Source organism: Lepidochelys kempii, chromosome 13 (assembly GCF_965140265.1).
Source record: "Lepidochelys kempii isolate rLepKem1 chromosome 13, rLepKem1.hap2, whole genome shotgun sequence".
In the NCBI taxonomy this organism is placed as follows: domain Eukaryota; kingdom Metazoa; phylum Chordata; order Testudines; family Cheloniidae; genus Lepidochelys; species Lepidochelys kempii.
The window spans coordinates 23,232,638-23,250,613 of NC_133268.1; the positions used below are offsets into that span (position 1 = coordinate 23,232,638).

At 42.0% G+C, this 17,976-nt stretch overlaps 1 protein-coding gene across 2 annotated transcripts in view; it reads left to right on the plus strand.

The window, feature by feature from the left end:
* Positions 1-12,707: 12,707 nt before the first annotated feature.
* PTPRT (protein tyrosine phosphatase receptor type T) overlaps positions 12,708-17,976 on the plus strand; it is a 734,376-nt gene continuing 729,107 nt past the window's right edge. For both annotated transcript variants that reach the window (XM_073309805.1, XM_073309804.1), the window contains exon 1: positions 12,708-12,909. In XM_073309805.1, the coding sequence (XP_073165906.1) occupies positions 12,840-12,909 (70 nt within the window). In that variant the 5' untranslated portion in view covers positions 12,708-12,839. The remainder of the gene's footprint in view (positions 12,910-17,976) is intronic.

The following is a 17,976-nucleotide window of genomic DNA, read 5'->3' on the forward strand; positions in this document are numbered from 1 at the left end:
AATAAAAGCTGACATGGGCCTTCACAATAAATTTGAACAAGAATGTTTTAGGTTTAAAAGGGTTGTTTTTTTTCCCATTTCACTAAAGTCCTGGGGCTTGCACTTTCCCACTGCATTTCTTTTTTCCAGGCAAATCTAAAAAGCAGTAGCACAAAAATATTGAGAATCTTGTTTACATGGTATTTTCAGATTGTCTGGAAACTGGAAGAGAGCCTGCTCTTGTGTCCGAAAAATTGATTTCAAAAACTTGCAAGTGGATTGGACACTTTAAGGTACGATTCAGGAGAGCATCCAAAATCTGTCTGGTGCTTCTCTGAAACATTCCAGTAAACCTTGATTTTGTGAATTTGGTAACTTGTGAATGTTAACACAATTTTTTGTGACCTGCAATGTGCAGATATTACAATTTATCTTGAATACCATCTACTGGTAGTTTTAATTCTTATCAGAACAGGAAATGTGTGAACTATGCCACACAGATGCCTTATCTGGAAGTTAGATATGTGTGCTCACAGAGTGAAAAATAAACCATTGTTCATAGTTAGCTGAAAACCTCAAGGCTTTTGTCTTTCTTGTCCTTATATGAATGAAAATATCATCTTCAACTACACTAGCGAGGACTAAAATTACCAGGATTCTTAATTCTCCTGCCTCAAAGCATAAAAAGGGGGGTAAGGTGGAAAATCCCTAGTGACATAGAGTTGACAATGAGATTCCCTACAGGGGTCTGGTTGACAATCCCTAGGTCCTTGTGATCCTATATTTCTCCTGCTTCCTAGTAAACATCTACCATACACAAACATGTTCTGATGTTGTCCTCCTAGTACTTGGCTTGTAGGAATGAGGACTTTGAGGAAACTTTGCTGGTGCAATGGAGTGCAAGTTGTAAGCACTGAACTAATGTGCAGCTGGCACCAGGCAGGAAGGATTCATCCTAGAAAAGGTTGGTGCTCCTGGTTCTACTGTCTTACAGTGTTCTGCCAGATCCTGCAGGTTTGAGCAGCTCTTTCCTATTTTGGATCTTTATTGCCCCCTTCACCATAGTATCTGAGTGCATCACATTGTTTAATGTACTTGTCCTCACAGCCAGTCTTTGTGATAGGGGAACACCATTCCCATTTTACAGATGGGGAAACCGAGGCAGAGAGATTAATGTGATGCTACACCCCATATTCTCCATAGAAATATTGTTATGATATGAATATGGCATAATTAAGATATATTTTATGCAAGATGGGTCATGTACGGTATCATTGGAAAGGTTGTGATTTGCTGAATGTGATTATCCAATTTGTATACATATATCATTTCTGTATCTGCAGTTGGGAATATTGACTATGTAACAATTACAACTATGTGTGTACTTGCGGGAATGCCCACCAGACAGTAGGCAATCAGCCTAAATGAGCCATTTAAGAAGGACAAGAGAACTTTGAAGATGCCAATCTCCCACCTTCCTGAGAAGCTTCCTGGGAATGTTGCTTTGACAATGTAGGGTCATCTGATGATGTTACCTGTTACGGAGTACCACCTTGGACACTGCTGGTATTTTTCCACTGGAAACAAAGGATTCCTGTTTTATGTAAATCCTACTTAAGGCTGGGAAATGAGTCAATCAGGGCTCTTCTCCATTGCCTCCCTGCCCAAGAATGAAGACTGCTGAAAGCACCTGAAGAGACAAAGGAACTAATCTGGGGAAAGGCAACGGCTGAGTCCAGGCTGAGACAGAGATCTAGTCTGTAAAGAGAAATAACTGGAACTCTAAACTGCAGAAACTCTGCAACCTGCCTAAAACAACATTTAGGGTGAGAAATTACATGTTGTAACCTGTTTCTTTAGTGAATTAAGTTGAGTGTTTTGTTTTATTGTCTCAAATCTGCTTTGTTCTGTTTGCTATCCTTTATAATCACTTAAAATTTACCTTTTGTAGTTAATAAACATTTCTTATTTATATCAAAACTCAGTTTGTGCAATTCATATGGGGGGCAAAAAGCTGTGTATATCTCTCTCCACATTGAGGGATTGAGGGGCAATTTTTATGAGCTTACACTGTACATATATCTCTGTATTCATTGTGAGACCATATAATTTGGGGTTTACACCCCAAAGGAGGTGTGCACATGAGTGCTGGCTAAAGTCCCAAGATGAATCCTCCCACACAGAATTGATTTCAGTCTGTTTCTGCAGCTGGGTGTGGCCTTACCTCTGTGTGCACTAGAGAAGGCTTGAGGGCCTGGCACAGCAAGGACAGGGTGAGGAAGCCCAGGCTGGTGGAACGGATGGGCTCAGTGGAACCCCAGACCAAATGATGGCACCCCAAAAAGCCAACACATCACAACTAAGACCCAGATCAGAAAGTTAGGAGCCTAAATATCTTTGAGGATATGGGCCTCAATGACTTGCTAAAGGTCAGTCTGTGGTACAGCAGACAACCTAAACTTGGTCTTTCAAGTCCCTGGTTAGCATCCTAAATACTGTATCATCCTTATGTGGATGACCTCTGCCTATGGGCATGTCCTTTGGCTGCACACCTGGGGTCACCACAAACCCTGTGTCGAAGGTGGCATAACCCTGTACTAAACCAACCCATTCCGAGTTCCTGATGTTTGCTTGACATTGCTATGGCGTAGATTGATATCAGTTCAGTTTGTGCTCTACATAAAGCATTCAGATCAATAATTTGGGGCAGACAGAATTACTCTGAACTTTTTGGGCTCACAAAATTATTTTGAGCGGCTGCAGTCTAGTACAATTTTGAGAACAGCTATTTCTCCCAATTATTCCACTGCCTGCAGAATGTTGTGATGGTTCATGTCCAGAAATTTCAAGCATGGCTTACAAGGAAATGCATCTTTCTAAGAGTTTGTGACTGATAGAGAAGCTGCTAAAAGCCCATGCTGTCTTGGGATTGTGTCTTGGCTGTACTAAGCCTTTGGCAGCAGTTGATCAGGCTGAAGCATGGAGATGTATTTCTCCTTAGGATTCCTGATGCAACAATTGACTGAGGAGGAACCAGATCCTATCATGTTTGCTGAACATTCCCCTGAGCAAATGGCATTGTGCTGCCCATCTATCGCCTCACAGGTGCAATGGCAGGAAGACCAGAGAGGGGACAGCATGAATTATTCCTATATGAAGAACACAGGCAGAAAGGAGTGCTTGGGCTGATGAGGAAGATAAAATATTCAAGAGAGAGTCTCATCTACAGATATGAAAACTGTTCTACTCCTAAACAGGTGACTTCGGCGTTCTGAGCTGCCACTGAATGTAAAAGGCCATCACCTGTTTTAGTGAAAGCCATTTGACGATGAGTTGAAACGAAAAAATGAATGGCTGACATATTCAGTACCATATGGTGTGATAAAGCTGGATAATTTTATCACTGCCAATAACATTTGTAGTTACATGAGGTGAGATAAGGATAATCAAATCACGTGTAAGGGCATAAACTGATCACCTGAGAGGCTTGGAGAATTTATTCCCTTTCCCCATCTACAGCATAGCACATTAGGTGTTGTAGGTGCATTATGGAGAGTTTCTACCTTCCTCTAAAGCAATGCTGAGCAGTTGCCAAGGGTAGATACTGAACTAGATGGGACAAATGGTCTGACCCAGTCATGCTAATCCTATTGCCCTAGTATGGGCCTAAGCTTTCTAATAGTAGAGTAAGCCTGGGCCTTAGATGGAACACAGGTGCCAAGACACAAATGTTGAATCTGAACAATAGACCCTTTTAATGATGGAAAAATGAGACTAAAGTATCTCATCCATATACATCTAGAAGTGTGCATTAACCGATATACCTACCAATAGGGACCCGCACAGGAATTCTGCTTTAGCTCCTATGTAGCTAGGTCAGAATTCCCAGGTTTAGGATTGCTATTCATACATGTGATGAAATCCATGTATGAGGGATTAGAAACATGCCTTATAGTGACAGACTCAAGGAGCTCAATCTAGATAGTTTAACAAAGAGAAGGTTTAGTGACTTGGTTACAGTCTATATGTATCTACATGGGGAAAAATATTTAATAATGGGCTCTTCAATCTATCAGAGAAAGGTATAACACAATCCAGTGACTGGAAGTTGAAGTAGACAAATTCAGACTGGAAATAAGGCATAAAATTTTAACAGTGAGAATAATTAACCAGGGTGGATTTTCCATCACTGATCATTTTAAAATCAAGAGTGGATGTTCTTCTAAAAGATCTGGTCTAGGAATTATGTTGGAGAAGTTCTATGGCCTGTGTTTACAGGTCAGCCTAGTTGATAACCATTGGTCTTCTGGCCTTGGAACCTATGAATATTTCCTTAGCTACCTGTTATATTACATTAATATCAATACAGATAAAGTTATTGTCAAACTTCTCTCTGTGGTCTCAGTGATTCAATTTTGGGGGCAGTAGTGGTGTGATGCAGACAATGAGCAAACCAGCTGCATTACCTACGGCTCCCCATTCCTTTTGGTTAAGGTCAAAGTTACCAAACATCCCAGTTTAACCCAGATAGTCCCTATTTTACATATGGTGACCCAGAAGCTTCTTTCAGAACATCTGAAATGTCCTGAACTTACATTCTATTAATCTACATTTTTTATAACTACAAAATATGCTCAGAAACTGCTATATTGAGCAGAACTTGCTCAGCGGTCACCAGAAACCTAGAGTCCAGTGGGATGAAGTTCAGTGATGAACAGTGCTTGGAGTAAAACATCAGACGAGAAGAAGTTGCTGACTTTCTCAACTCTTGCTCGGTGTTTTGTAAGGAATGCAATCTGAACTGTAAGAATGTCTCCATGGCAAATGAAGGTGAGATTGTAGCATGGATAGGCATACCCACATTAGTTTACTCTAGCTAGCATGGGTAACAATAGTAATGAAGAGGTGGTGATATGGATTTTAGTGCAGGCTAGCAACTTGAGTACATACCTGGTATCCCTAGCAGGCTTGAATTGAACCAGCTAGCTCATGCTGTCATGAGTAGTCTTCACAACTATTTTTACCTGCCCAACTAAATTAAATCTAGCGTGGGTGTGCCTACCACACTATGATCTCACCTTTAGATATGTACCCTAAGTTCCTGGGAAAAAATCCTCCATGCAAAGAAATATGCACGTGGTGGTGGTGGTGAGTCAGAAGATGGTAGCAATGATACCAACATGCATTTTTTAGAAGTGTTTTTAAATGAATACTTTATGTCATGGCTTTTAGTTTGAAAATATGCTCTTCTGAGTTAATTTTCTGATCTTAGCTTAAGTGGAACACTTATGGAGTGGTGCATTTTTTCCCTTTGCTTTTGCTAGTGTCACAGAAGCACAAAGCTATGCAAGAGTAGATTGTTTTGTGCATCATCAAAAACATTAACCAAATTCCAGATGCAGAATCTTTATTATTTGTTAAGATGCAGGTACAATAATGACCCTAATCTAACATTCTGATCCCAGGATAAGTTTGTATGTGTCTGTGTATGGGATACCTGAACAATATTTCTCTACTTAGATCAAATTTTATCTGGAAATACTTGAGGGGCAATCATAGAACCCCACAATGCTGTATTCACAGAACCAGTATGCAAGACCCTCTTTAAAGTCTTGAATTCACCACTAGAAGAGAAGTTAGATTCTGACACTTTGATTACAGCCACTGAATATTTTGCAACTAGCTAACTTAATTCTGGCTTGCCATACATTCCTATTTATCTGTCCCTGCATACAGTATTAATCTATTGCTATTTCTGCTACACAGCATTGTCCAAGACTAATTACTAGTTCTGAGATATTTGGCATTCCAGGTAAAGAGGCACTGTGTTACTCTAAAGGTGAACTTGTATTTCTGAATTATTGATGGTTGATTATTAACTCCACCCTCCCCAAAAAGAAGGAACTTATTAATGAAAATGATACATAAAAGACCAATGCAATACGTCTGACATCTATTAATGATTTCATCTCAGATTAAAAGAGACAGCTGGTATCTGTATTTATGCATATAGCTGCAAATATGCTGACAACTGTGTGGGAGTGGAAGACAGAGAAGCAACGACTAGAAGGGTGGTGGGTGCAGGCAGCTGGTCAGAGGTCTTCTCCCTGTTGATAGTCACACTGTTGGCTTCCTATCAACTGTGTAATAGTTAAGATGCCAAGCAGCTCTGAGCTTTTCCTTTATATGGTGTGCGTATGCATGCATATGAACAGCTTAGCCTTTGAGATGCCTTAGAAAGTCTGAAGCCAATACTACATAGGGACCAGGATTTTCTGAATTTATTTTTAAGTTTTTTTTTTAAAAATGGGAAAATAACTGTAAGGAAAGCAAGTAGGAGTTTGGAATGTTACAACTGATGCAGGGAATATGGTGCCGGGTTTAAACTCCCCAAAGAATCTGCACAGGTAACATGCTAAACATAAGTGTGAACAGAATCAACTTACAATTTATAGAAGGGGCCCATGTCAGAAATTTTAGAGTGCTCTGACCTCTTGTAGTGTGAGGGGAAGTCTGCCTACAACTCCCCCCCCACCCCACCCCCCCCAAAATCTAGTGATCTAGTTAAAAAAGAGACGTTGGATGCAATACAGTGCAAAAATGAAAAATAAAAGCTGTATATATCTCTTTCAGTGTAAATAGGATGATACAGAGAATTCGACAGCCTGAATCAGACAATGGTTAGAGGTCCAGTACACTGCCTTTGAATGAATGCCAAGTACATCAGTGGAAAATGAAAACCTCTCTTCAAATGCCTAATCCGTTTTGCATTGTAAAGGTGGGACAGGATTCCTTTTTGGCATCTGGAGTTTTGCCATGAGATCTGATTATCCTCTTACTAAGCAAAACCCAACCCTGTGATGTACTAGTTAAGGAACAGATAGGGAAGTCTTTCCCCCTTCTCTAAGCTATATAAAGTAATTAGCAGTGTATCTCTCTAATGCTGAACATTTATTAGGAAAAGGAACCATGTCCTGTAGTGGCTGGGCAACAAATGTCCAGTCCCCTCCGCCAGCCAGTTTGCACACATGTTGGTGCTGCACATCTGTTTGTAACAAACAATATTTTGGATGAGATGAATCTAATAATGTTTGAACAGACTTAGATTTTTGCAGACTTTTAAAAAAATATTAAATGTTTCATGCAAACACGTTTCGGGTAATAGGTTGCTTGCTGTCGTATCTGCCATGGATATTTTCTGTTACTGCCACTGTGTAATAGTCCCTTCAATCACCTGGCATTGTTTCTGTTCCCTAAGTATGTGCATAGTGTGAGTGAGTAAGTTTTAAAAAGAAGAGTGCCATCACATCACAGGGACATAGCTTCGCATGGAAAAGGCAGGAGCCATTTGTGGACTCAAGGGGGGTTAAGTCAACAGGATCAGGAATATTTTAAGGACTTATTTTTAATCTTTTCCTTTCGGAGCTACTTGAACAATCTCTTGCCTGAGCCGTTGCTGCTAGAAAAGTTAGGCCAATGTAATACATTATGGCATGATAGGGTCAGATTTAAAACTACTATTTTGGGGGTCGTAGTCACAAAATAATTGCATTTGGCATGTGTGATCTCAGCTGTGAAGGGTGCAGCCAGAGCATCGCCTGGCTTATTTAATTTCCTGTATGGTAAGTCATGACCCTAACTGCAAAGGATACCCTTGTCTGTCTCAATATTTTAGTCAGCATTAGGGGCAGGACTCTGCCCTGGGGCTTGGTAACGTGACCTTTCACCTTGTGCTTTAGTGGTAAGTACTGAGGTAGATCATCAGGTGGTGTAAACTGCTGCGGCTCCATTAACTCTAATGGAGCTATGCCACTTTGCACTAGCTTTTGATCAGCCCTTACGTTCCATTACATGGTAGATGTCGGTATGCAAATACATTTACTTACCTCCAATTTCCTTTCACATGTTACTGTGGAACATAACTTCCAGAATATTTGCCCCCCAAAAAGAGGGAAGTGATACAACCTACCAGTAGTGTGGCAGTCGGGTAAATTCGATAATGTGAAGCCAAATTTTCTAAAGAGTTCAGGGATATATTTTCAAATGCTCAGCACTGATAGACACTTGAAGAAGAGCTTCATGTAAGCTTGGAAGCTTGTGTCTCTCACCAACAGAAATCGGTCCAATAAATGATATTACCTCATCCATTGTCCCCTGCACTGACACAGACACCTGAACTAAGAGTCAGTTTTTCCAAAAGCATTGAGCACGCAGCAGCTCCCCGTTTGAGCTCCTCTGAAAATTTGGCCCTACCTGTGCATGCTGAACTCTACTGAAAATTGGCTCTGTAGTCATCTGTAGATAATGGTGGTTACTGACTTCCATCTTGTGCAAACACTATGCCAGTCCTTCCCCAGGGGAAGGAGGCAGGAGCATGACAGAAGCATGGGTGTCGTGATGGGGAAGAAAAGGACTTGAAAGCGGAGGATAACATGGAAGGGCTCCTTGAATTAATATATAAACCCCATAACATGCTCTCTGTGTGGTTTTCCCAGTGCGACAGCTACCCTGAATCAGCGAGGAGGCTACTTCTGCTGCTGTCGGAGTTCATAAATATTAATTTATGGACCTTAATTTGTGTATGAAGACTTGGTCATATAAAATTCAATCATTACCCAGGTGCAGGGCAGATGTCAATCAATTGTACTTTGTATTGCTATAGAACAGATACAAAGGGGCCCTGTGGAGCAGATTGGAGAAAGGATGGGGAATGTGTCCTCACCATTTTAATGTGGGGAGAGGAAATAAAGACATTTCGAGTGATTTCTTCTCATTCATCTCTTTACAAGTTTCATGTTTCAAGTTTCAAGACACTCAAAGGAAAAGCGAATGAGAGGAAGAAAGGTCTTCTACAGACCTGGAACTTGTGAAAGTTGAGTTCCAATCCTCATTCTCCTCCAAACTTCCTCTTGACTTGGAACAAACTATTTATGCACCATTCAAGGACTTCCGTGGCACTAACCACATGGTTAGTTAAACACTTGTTCATGGAATTGGGGCCTTAATTTCTCTCTGGGTCTCAGTACCCCATCTGGAAAATGGAGATAATGCTTCCTTTGTTTTGTCATGTTAGACTATAAGATCTCTGGGACAGGAACGGTCTCTTACTGGGCATATCTACAGCACCTATGACAATAGGAACCTGATCTTGGTTTCAGCCTTTGGCTGCTACTACAATACAAACAATTTGGATCTGTCAATAAACTGCCTATTTCTTCAGCCTATCAGCCTTCTTTAACTTTTAAAACAATTCTCTGAAAAGGTAGCATTACTGAAATGTAGTAAACAATGTTTTTAACCATAAAGTCTGGATGTCTTTAATGAAACACTGCCAAGTTTAGCAAAATGAAGGGGTTTTTTTTCCTTTTCAATTCTAAACCATGAGACCAATAAAAATGTAACCTATTAAAAAATTCCAATGAGCATAATGAACAAATGTTCCCTTGCAGCACTAATGAACCAAACAGTTAAACTGACATCATGGAGTGGTTTCTTCAAAATGAGGAAAATGCAGAAAGTACACAGCCTAAGCAATAACAAGAAAATTGGAGTTTTAAAATTTTCCTACTTAATCTAAAGCTGTATTAGTGCTGGACAAATATGCCTGACAATATCTGACATGGTCTCTGTAAAAACATTTTCTAAATTATGTGGACGTTTTGCATTTATTCAGCTATAACTGTACATAGACATTCACTACAACTATTTCACCATCAACTTTACTTGCTTCATATAGGGGTTTTGCAGCCTCAGAATAGTGGCATGTAGAATCACAGTGCTTCTTTAGCAGGTCTTTACTAAGGAAAATAGCGGTAGCTATAGGCAAACAGGTTTCCACACAACTTGACTTCCAGCTTTGTCTTCCTTGCTTACTAAGCACCACACTCTGTTTTGAGCTCTGTGCAGCTGATAGTGGCCGAATAATATATGGCAAGTAAACAATCATTACAAGGAGGAAGAGTTGGAGGTGAAGTTTGAGCTAGAGGGGACTGGCTGCATCTCTTATTATGCAAAGAGGTATAGTAATAGGAGACGAGAGGGCCTGGGAGAGGAAGAAAATTACTGTCTATGTCCCAGGGAACTCCCCATGTCTCTTCCTCATTTAAAGCCAGGCTCTGGGCCAAGAAGCAGTGTTTAAGTGACTGGTTCCTCTTCACCTGATGCTGCTGCTCTGGCTCTTCTTGATGCTTTCCATCCTCCCATTACTGCTCTTAGGGCAGATGCTGCTTCCTCTCAGACTGGGAGGCTTTCCCCATCAGCCTCTTCAGTTTGTGTGGTGCTGAGGTGTCCACTCTATCCTCATCAGGAAGGTGGCTCACCTGCCTCTCACAGTAGTTCTGGCCCCTACCCTTCAGCATCTATCTGTCTGTTAAAGCCAGGAGTTTGGAAACTAAATGATGGGGTGTTTTAGTTAGCACATACATATGCATACACTTCACTTACATAAAGCATGCTAGCAAATCCTTTAGTTCCTTGCTCCTCCTCCTTCCCAAAACCCCACTACTCCTCCCCTTGAATCTAGCCCCCCTTCTGCTCCCAGTACTCTTTGAACTGGCTCCCCCAGGGACCATCCCCCACAACCACCTCCCCTATCTCTGTTCCCCATGTTCTCCGTTCAGATTCTCCCCTTTGCTTTATGTACACCTTTGAGTTCCAAGTCAAGGGCAGCGTACCATTCTCCTGGATCCAGGGAAGGGATAGTCATAGCCTGGTGTGCCATGCAGAACTTCATTTCCTTGAGCTATTTGTTGAGGGTCTGAAGGTGGAGGATGGTTCTGAGACTTGTCCTGGCTTTGGTATCTGAAAGTATCAGGAATAAAAGTGCACCAACTAGTGGAGGGGGAATAGGGGAGGATTCTGCCAATGAGTTACATTTGCAAATGTTCCCTGCCTGCCTGCCTGCCATCTTGCTTTGCAGCAGTGGAGGGCTCTCTACTTCACTCCCACTGCGAAGCCTTCTTCAATGAGGGCAGGATTTTCCCCTTCCTGTGCACACAGCTTCCGGTATGTAATTGTGCATATTGTAATTGTCCACAGCAGTCCTCATGTAATTGTGCAGAAGCCGTTTAAACCCCAGAGCCAGTATGTGACTCTCTCAGCCACCTGCCCTGAGTTCCTTACTATACCCTGTGGCAGGTATGTCCTTTGAGTTGTTTAAAAGTTCACTGGTATCAATTTAATTATGCGCTCCCTTTGTTCTCTTTTGGGATGGGACAAAAAAGGACCGATCAGTGCTAGCTGTGCTCACCTGGGAAGATCCTAAAGCTATTGTGCCCTCTGTGCATTAATGTTTGCTGTTAATCCAGGTCCCCTGGCTAAAGGTCTGCAACCCACCCAGAGAGGTGGCATGCAAGTGAATGGGGGTGAGGAGGGAGGCTATATAGAAATGTCACTACTGATGCAATTCTACCCCCTACTGGTTATCCATGGAGTGATACAGCCTCTTGGCTGCTTGCCTGGGTATTTGATGAAAAGAGCTGTGTAAGAATAAAGAGAAAACAGGTTGTTCAGTAGGGGGGCAAAAACAGAGAGGGGGATAAAGGACATGGGGAGGGGGTAAGGCTGAGCAATTAACAGCATTATTAGAATCAGCTTGGAAGCGGAGCTCTATTGAACCTGGAGCGTCTTGACGAAACGCGCACACACAGGCCCCCGCAAAGCAAAACACTTTGGAGTTTCTTTTGAAAGTTCAGTGACCGTCAAAAAGAATCTCCTGTCGCGTTCGTGATAAAACAGTCACTTCATGCCGGTGGGGGGAGACGGTCACCGCTTTCCTTTGCTTTGCCAATCCGGCATCAGATGGAGGATCTATAGCCCCATGTCTTTACGGTCCCCCCTCCCGCCGATGCAGGGTATCGAGAAGGGGGGGTGGGGACGGGGACCTCCTACTTATTTCATTTAACAAAATGAAAGCAGACGCGGGGGGGGATGTAATTTGCAGAGTCATGTGGAAGCAGAGTCACCGTTTTAATTGCGTGCGTGTGTGTTTGTGTAAAGCTCCTGTGTGCAGCAGTACGTGGTGTGATTAGGGATTTAGCAGCCACGTCTACCCCAAGTTAAGTGAATAACGATGAAAATTACTGTTTTCAGCTGAAAATGCCTGTGAGCCATTCATAAGAGCTGATCGAATAATGGACCCTCTGAAACCTGCAGTTTTGCTCACTCTTCTCGTCCTAGCAGGGGGTCTCTTCTTCACTTCCCATCTCAGTGCTGGCTTCACGGTGAGCCACAGTCCCAGTTCTTTTGCTCATAGGAAATATTTTGCATTGACGCCCACGCCCCCCGAAACAATGCACGAGCAGGAAATCTAATTTGCTTGCAACATGTTGTCCCCAAGTCCCTGCAAATAGGACACAGCTGAGCAGTAAAATGGATCAAACAGTTGGATTCAAGAAAATACCCTCCGATGTCTCCTGTTCTGTATTTATTTTTGTAGATTCCCAACCCCGGTTTGGTGCAGGAGTTTTGCTGCTTCTTCAGTGCAGAAGGTTCTTAATTACACTGATTCCCCTGTGGGCAACCCTCTGTCAGAACAAAAGCCAGAAGTGCAGAATGGGGGTCGGTAGCCGAGGTCCGTTGAAGTCTGGTTAGTGACGGTGTGGAGCTGTCTGAGAAAAGGGGAGGAAAAGGCAGGCTTTAGGACTCAGGGGAAATCTCTCGTCTCTGTCTCTCTCCCCCTCCCCCTGCTTTCCCTCCCCTTTCTTCAATCAGTTTGTGCTACTCATCAGATCAGGATAGCAGCTCCAGCTCGGAGATACATCTCCAACTCTCTGATGTACCAATGCAGGGGATATTTGCCAGGCACACAGAGAGACACCTGCACTGCTATAGCGGGGAGGGAATGTGAACTCCAATAAAGAATGAATCGGATTGCCACTATTGTCTTTCTGGTGCAGCTGTTGCAAAAAGCAGAGGGGCAGGTCTTCCCAGGTGAGTTCATCCATTCTTCACTTGTTCTATAGGCAGCCCTCGCGAAGGCTTCCAACTTAACCGGGGGCAGAGAGTGAGCCAGCGATAAGGGGGTGGCAATACACCGCAACGTGTCTGTTTGGGGCTGGATTGTGTGGACGTTCTGCGCGGGGTTAAGTTTGCCTTTTTGCAGTGATTTGCTTGCTTTGCTCTTCGCGTGCATCGCTTCGGCGTGGTGGGTTAAATACAAAAGCCAGGAGCGAGCTGGATGCAATGTATTGAATTATATGGGATCTGCCCTACTCTTTCTTCTACCCTTTTCTACCTCGAGCTTTTTCTGAAGGATCATGGGCTGGAAAGAATAGATTTGTCTCATCAAAGCCCAGCGGATGGCAAGGAAAAGAGCAATCCTATTAAAAGTCCTTTAGAATGATGTTTGTCTTCAAAGTCATAATAGTGCCTCAACACTAACTCCCTTTTCAATGGGTTTGTTTTGTTTGCTTGCCTTCACAGGAGATATGGGTTTTATATACATACATATTTTCTCTCTCTGAGGAGGGGTATGTCTCTTTAAAAGTTGTGGCTTGTGTGAAATGAAAGCATCCCTTTCATTCTTGGGGTCAAGACAGTTGGGTCCTTTTTATAGTAAACAGTTGTTCTGAATCAAAGGCAGGGGTGAGCCTTGGGGAAAACGTGCCACCGCGCTGCAAGTCACTAGACGGTACCTTTAAACCAAAGTTAGGCAACACTTTTTAGAAGTTCAGTGGCAGCTTTTGCTCCCTACCCTCCGGGAATCCCAGAGTTTGATTAACTTTCTCTGGATGGCTGAGATACTTGGATTTGTCAGGATCTCGGTTATTTTAATCTGTAAGGAGACTGTTTTAGAGCAGAGAGAGACTGTATGTAACCTAATAGTAGCCCTCTCTCTCTCCCCCCCCCCCCCCCAAGTTCCTTAAGTATAGCTGGAATTCCTTCAAGATGATAGGTGTCCATTGAGCTAGTTTTCTACCTCTTTCCCCATTTTGCAGGTGGATCAAAAGTGGGGGAGTGATTTCTGCTTTCCCTGGTGGTGTGGAATCAATTTTCTTGTGCTTCAGTTAGCAAATCTTTAAAACACACACACACTGCCCCTCACCCTGTATTTCCCCCTTTCCCAGCTTTCTTTTGCCTGAATGTTTAAGATGAGTAAAGGCGACTTCCCTGCTCCTAACTGCGTTTGTGGACTGGAGATGATAAATCTCACCCACTGAGGCTCGGCTATTTACATTCCATACCTTCAGCGGGGGTGCCCAGCACGCCGGGGTTTAGTGCTTCTGACATGGTGAGAAATGAAGATGCTAAGAGAGATCAAATGACTTTTATCCGGCTTCTTTAAGATATAGATGTTGGGCAGCTCAGCAAATGGGGACCAGGTAATCAGACCCATGTGTAAACCGAAAGACATTTTTTTCCATTGCGAAATCGTTTTAAAGAAAGTTTGGCGTGAGGCTGGCTGAGTCGGTAGAAGAGCTCCCATTCAGCTCTGTCCAAGCGCAAATCAGTCCAATGCTGTTTAATAACAAATTTATATTTAGATTGCTAGGCAACGGCACATGTTATCAGATTTATTAAAAACCACTGGGAAATGTAACCTTGCTAAATAGCTAGCTCCTTTCATGAGTAAAACTATCTATGGAGCTTATGGTATTTTTTTTAAAAATACCCCTTTTTAATGACTGTTCTGAATGTGATTTCAGGATATATAGGACTGGGGTTGACCTAAACTGGGGCTAGACCCTAGGCTCGTGTTCCCCTTTGATGAATCACTTAACTCGCATGCTTAGAAAAAAAATCCATCTTTAAGTAAAATGGAAAACTTTTTCGTGGAAGGGGGACGTAGGTGTGGGAGAGAATAAACGGTATCATAAAAGGCGCAGAGCAAATGCAGGTGCACTGGAAGCAAATGGCTAATCCTTTCCAAACCAGGATGGAAATATTCCATTATCATCCTTAGCTAAGTGGGAAAGCTAGTGTTTGATCTGCCTGATTGTGAATGTCAACTTTCACCTCCCACTCTAATGCCTGCCTTGTTGTTCAGAATGATGAAATGATCTTATTTATACATATAAATATGACTGCCGAGCCACTTCCACGAATGAGGTTATATGGAAAGTGTTGCCTCTTTTTAGATTACATTTAAAGGCTGAGTTCTTAATGCCCTGTAACCAATTCGCCCAGCTAAGATTCTGACAATAAAAGCAAATGGGCAGAATGTCCACGCACCCTCCCCCTCGGTTGGATTTCAATTAAGGATCAAGTTGTGGGATAGATTCCGTCCGTTGTACCCATGCACTTTTGCTGTCTTCCATCAGATGGTGCTATCTTCATAACTATTCGGATGCAAATACCTCTTGACTACATGCGGATGGAACGATTTTTTTAATGCTTAATGTGTTTATTCAGCAGCCTTTTGTTAAACATTCTGAAAAGTCATTGTGCAAGAAATGGGTTGCTTTTGTTTGTTTGTTCTGTATGGTAACGCATGTAAAAAGGGGGAAGCCAAGAGTTCGGTGTTCAAGGCAGAACAACACTGAATCCCTTCCTGTCATGCCCACTTACTTTCCAGGGCTGCACCATAAAACTCAGTATCAGAAATACTGGTGGAAATGTACAAGGGAAACCAGTATCCATTTGTTACTACTTGTTTAATACCCGGGGACCTTTTAAATCCCTTTGTTGGCCCTTCTCCTTAATACAACTGTTGCCTTGCGCTATTTGTAACATTTTCCCTCCTCTTCTCTCACCAATTACGTTTAGTTGCACACAATTTCGAACACCTCTTTTTATTTATAACACTGCAGATCTGCTCTTGAGGTTTTAAACTCTTCTTGCTGTAGGTTCCAAATCTAATTAATTCTAACTACTTTTCACTAGAATACACAGAAGTAAAATCTCAAGTGCATCTAGCAATGGCTGATCCTCATTTCAGAAGATAAGGGACTTTCCTTATGGGGAAATACTTTCTCTTAAAATACCTGTGTGTGTACGGCAATTTTCTTCTTCCTTTTGACATATGGAGTTATCCCTACAACTGTCTTGTGCTCTTTGATATGCTCTTCTTGTTGCCTGTGGAAATCCTGCAAATTTACAACCTTGAAATAACATTCAGGGGAAAACTGGGACAGTAGGTTGCATGGGGATTGTTCCCCTGAACACAGTGGCCACATTAGTTTGACACTATTGTTTCTCTTGATGGCAGTGTTGATTATATCACAGATGCCCTTCTTTTTACCTTGCTTTGCTGTAGTGGAGCTCTTGAGCATTTGGGCATGTATGTTTTCAAAGATTGATGTCTGACCATAAAACCAAAACCACAAATGATGTGTTAGAACATGGTGTATGTGGGAAAGTGAAAAGCGGGGAGGCTGGAGAGAGATTTAGGGGTGATTAATTCATTTACTAGCAGATATGTAAACAGATTAGCAAATTGGCAGCGAAAAATGGATTTTACAGCATAAGCTACTCTATGTGGCAATTGTTAACAATGTAGCCATTTAACTCACTAATCACTTCCCACTCCCTCTGGGGAACTGTTAGCAGCACAGTTCAACTTTATTTTTCTTCCTGGCTGGCTTGATTCCCTTCCTCCCCCCCCCCAAATAAATGAACAATTAATATTAAACAAGGTGCTTTTTCCACAGCCACAATAAAAAGTCTTTGTGTGGTAAAGCCCAGCTAGTTCTCAACCTCCAGGTCAGAACCCATTGTTTCTTTTGCAAAATGCCCAACCTCATGTATGCCCCATTCCAGCCTTTTTCTTTCATTTTAAATTTTAATTGTGGAATCCTGCAGTGTCCTCCCTGTATAGTCCCAAATCCCTACACTTTACAGTAATGTTATGGGAATGGTTTTGGATGATTACTATAGAATACTATAGTATCTTCTTTAAATAAGGCATCACGATCTGCTACTCTCAAAACAATGGTGGTGCCAGAGATGTAGATATGAGGCTTTGTGGAATTTATAGAATGGGGTTAGGACAAGAATTGTTTCTTACGGGAACAAGTATTCATGTTGTATATAAAACCTGTTAACCAAAGAGAAGAAAATAAAATAAATTGATATGTTCAGTCTACTGAGCCTTGAAGGATTAATCCCTACATCAGTGTCTCTTCATAATTTCCCCTGTATTGTCTTTCAATGCTCATCTTATTATTTATGATAATTATTAGGAGTGTAATGAGCTGATCTGAGTGGTATCTGCTTTGCTGCTGTGGTTATTTTATTATCTCATTAACAAAGAGATAATAGAACAATTGGTAAGTGTTGCTTTTGGGCTGAATGGGATGCACCGAATATAGGGAAGAATGTTGTCTTATATGGCTTTGGATACTGATGTTTGAACATTTTAAGTCTATGGGCTAAGTAAACACCTTTAACTCCATTTGAAGTCAACATAACTTGGCATTTCTGAATATCAGGCGAGAGGCGTCTAAAATCAAGCACCCAACATTTCAGGTGATTTGAATTAATTATCTCTGGGCTTATTCACTCATCTGAAAGAATAAGAATAATACTTGCCTATGGTACTTGTTCTGAGATCTGATCAATATTTGCAATACTTTCTGTGATCTGTGGCTAAAAGGAGGTTAGGGAGTGTGTATGCTTATGCAAAGTATTTGTATTCTCTATAACAGAAAGCAAGGTGATGCATTTCCTTGTAATTCTTTGGATGCAAGCGGCTCCAAACCTGCTGCCTCTATTTTCTGTAATCAGGTGGTTTGAAATCTTGCATGTCAGTGTAACTGCAGATGAGGACTTTTTTACTGAAACTCCAAAGAAGAGGTTCTCAGCCCTTGGAAATCAGCACCCAACTGAAGGTTTGGTCTGGATTGCCCAATGTGAGATTCCTTTCATACTTTTCATGCTGGCTTGGAAGTTGTGAATTTCACTTCCGTGACGTGTGCAGCTCTTATATTGAATATGTTTGGCATTAGCCAGCCTTCGGTTGTAATTCCGGAGTTGACTGCAGTGTGTCCTGATTTTACTGTACACCATAACATTGGTGCTGGGCAGCATAGATTGGCTCATTTCATAGAATATCAGGGT